The sequence below is a fragment of the Atta colombica genome, unplaced genomic scaffold (genome assembly GCF_001594045.1).
Source record: "Atta colombica isolate Treedump-2 unplaced genomic scaffold, Acol1.0 scaffold12, whole genome shotgun sequence".
Taxonomy (NCBI): Eukaryota; Metazoa; Arthropoda; class Insecta; order Hymenoptera; family Formicidae; genus Atta; species Atta colombica.
In genome coordinates, this window is record NW_017259206.1 from 3,841,541 (window position 1) to 3,844,388 (window position 2,848).

Consider the following 2,848-nt stretch of genomic DNA (forward strand, 5'->3'; position numbering starts at 1 on the left):
ATATTCTAATTTTTAATTATTTTCTATATTACACATGACAAATAGAATAATAAATTCTGATTCAAATTATAAATTGGCACAATATAATTTTTTTTCTTATCGTACTGTTTTTTGACGGTGAACCGGCCACTCTAAAGGCTACGCAAGGTGTGAAAACCCCAGAGAATGTTGACTTCGGTGACGCGTCTCTGCAGACAAGCTTGGCTGTCACAACTCGTCCTTCTGCTGCATCTCTTAATCCAGCTTCGCCAATCCACTGAAAGATTAATTAATTGATAAAGTGATTGACTGATTAATTGATCATAATATAATTGAAAATAATGTCAAACTTTGTTACATATTTACTAGAAAATACAAAGTGTTTGCAACCTAACATAGGAAAAAGCGGTAAATAATAAATGAAAATGACATCAAATTAGTATAATCATCGTTTCAAATATGCAAAAAACGTCCTCCTTTAAACGTCCGCGACCGCTGCAAGGACTAATTATTGATACAATATAGAGATAACAAACAGTAAATGTGATGATTGGATCGATTAGCATTTATATATTGCTTCGATATGAAGGAATTATCTCTTCATTTTTCTCGAACAGTGCCGCTCTACACGGATTAATTACGGTAATCTTCGATTACCGTAATTACATTCATCGAAATCGTTTAATTGTAAAATTTTAGTTCCGAAGGTTCGTTTAGTATATCTCGAGCAAAGATGATGCGGCTGAACTTGCGATTTGCGCTACAAACGAGCGATACGCAAATATTTCTCTCAATCATTCTCGGCGAGTGTGCTATCGCGGACTCCGTCCGTTACTGCCTAATTACATGACTAATTGTAATTTTACACTCGCGCGTAGTGATAGAGCGACAAATTACTTTTCTCTTCCACCAACCTGGAGGAACGTCCTGCCTTCGTCTCGGAACAATCTGAAGGGCGGCTCGGCATCGGAGAGATTCCTCAGCTCGGACCATCCCGTTCTTCCCAATTGCTTGGCACCGGCAATCCCGCATACAGGAGTGGTCACACCTAGTTTCGCAAGGTAATTTATATACGTGTTAAGCGATCATGTAAAAGAAATGAAGCGGGGGATAATGAGCGAAATGAACGCTAACGGGAATTTTGTTGGAGAAGCGCTAGATGAATTTTTATGAAGGCTATGCGGTAAGCTCTTAAATATTAGTCTTTTATCCTGAGAAAAAGCGATCAATTCGCTTTTCTTGTGTTAATATAGATATCGTTTTGCCAATTACATTTTGCTTTATGCAAAAATGTCCGTCCTTTTATGTAGAGAAAATAATATTATCTTTAAAAAATAGAATAAAAATAGAGTTGTAGACTTGACTTCTGTACTGAACAGAATCAAACCCAGAATCGAAATGTTTGCAGTTGACTTCGTTGGTAAGTACATTTAAATACATTTGTTTTCGAATTAAATCTTACCGCTTTATACCTAATATTATTTATAATAACTAATTGCAGAAGCTCTTAGGAAATTGACTTATATTTGATTAGTGTTATCTTTGTCGAGCTAATTTTTATTTAATGCTAGTGATTTACCTTCGAAGCGAATCTCCGCGTGAGGATATATTATCTGGCCCCGTTGTGGTAAAAAAACATACGGTACTCTCTCCACGTTGCCATTGTTGTTGACAAAGCCAGCAACATTGCATTCTGAAAACATTGAGATATGTATTAAATCTGTTTAAAAATCGTATAAATTATTACAAACATTTATTGCAATATAACTCTCATTGCACTAATCAACAAAACTGATTATTGCATAAATCTATAGATGTATGATATGTTAATATTTATGTAAATCAATTTATTCAATAAAAAATGTAAGTAAGTATATGTATTGATCATTACATTAAAATTAATTTATTTATTTAGCATATTTTATCGCCGATTTAAATTAGATGCAATTTCTTATTAGTAAAACAATTAATTAAATTAAAAAAAATAATTTCTAATCAACACATGTCAGGATAGTTCAATGCAGAAAAATAATTACATAATTTTATATATTATAAAAAAAGAAGTTACGAGAACTTGTAAACTCTACAAATAAGTGTTTTTCAAGAAAGCATAGAATTAAAGTGACGACGACTAGTTTTTTTTCCGTGCAATCACAGGTCCATTTTACCCAATAATTTCGGTGGATGCGCAAGACAGCTTGTAATTTCAGACAAAATATCGCCCCCGGCCGACCCCACTATTTTGCTCACATTTGAATAAATTACGAGGATCCGGCTTACATCGAAATCTCACAAGCCTCGAGGAAACGCGGCGAGCCTGCACGAACACGAACTTCGCGAGGAGAGCCCTGCAAAATCGGATCACATTTCCTTTTTTTTCTTTAAAAAGAAACTACAGTTCGGAAGTATAACGAGATGTCTCTGAGAAGACACGTTGTAATCACATGACAGGCTTCCCTGTACCGTAGTTCTGGAGCAGCAATTGCACGACATGAATGCGCCTCAAACATAATGTAACATATAATTTTTGAGTCGATAAAAAAAAAGAAATTTCGTTCTTCGAGAACATTTAACAGAAAATAACTCAATATTAACATTTGCATTTCTAACAAATATTAACAAGTTATTATAATTTGAAATTCTTTGACAAAATGTAATTGAGTGATTATTGACATTATCAAAAATTGCAATTATTTAATTTGAATAATTATAAACTTCATTAAAGGAAAAAAAACTTGATTCTCTTTATTAAAATAATTTTTAATACTTGTAATAATCTGAAGAATTAATAAGCAATTAAACTTTCTGATCATAGAATTGTCCATTATAATATTAAATTGTTAAATTTAGAAAGAGAAATAGATATTTT

The 2,848-nt window shown here is 32.9% G+C and overlaps 1 protein-coding gene across 1 annotated transcript in view; it reads right to left on the minus strand.

The window, feature by feature from the left end:
* Positions 1-2,848, minus strand: part of LOC108694344 — a 30,305-nt gene that overhangs the window by 5,735 nt on the left and 21,722 nt on the right. Inside the window, exons 3-5 of the mRNA XM_018203768.1 lie at positions 1,559-1,672; positions 894-1,027; positions 106-256 (exon numbers count right to left, since the gene is read on the minus strand). Coding sequence (XP_018059257.1) covers positions 106-256; positions 894-1,027; positions 1,559-1,672 — 399 coding nt within the window. The remainder of the gene's footprint in view (positions 1-105; positions 257-893; positions 1,028-1,558; positions 1,673-2,848) is intronic.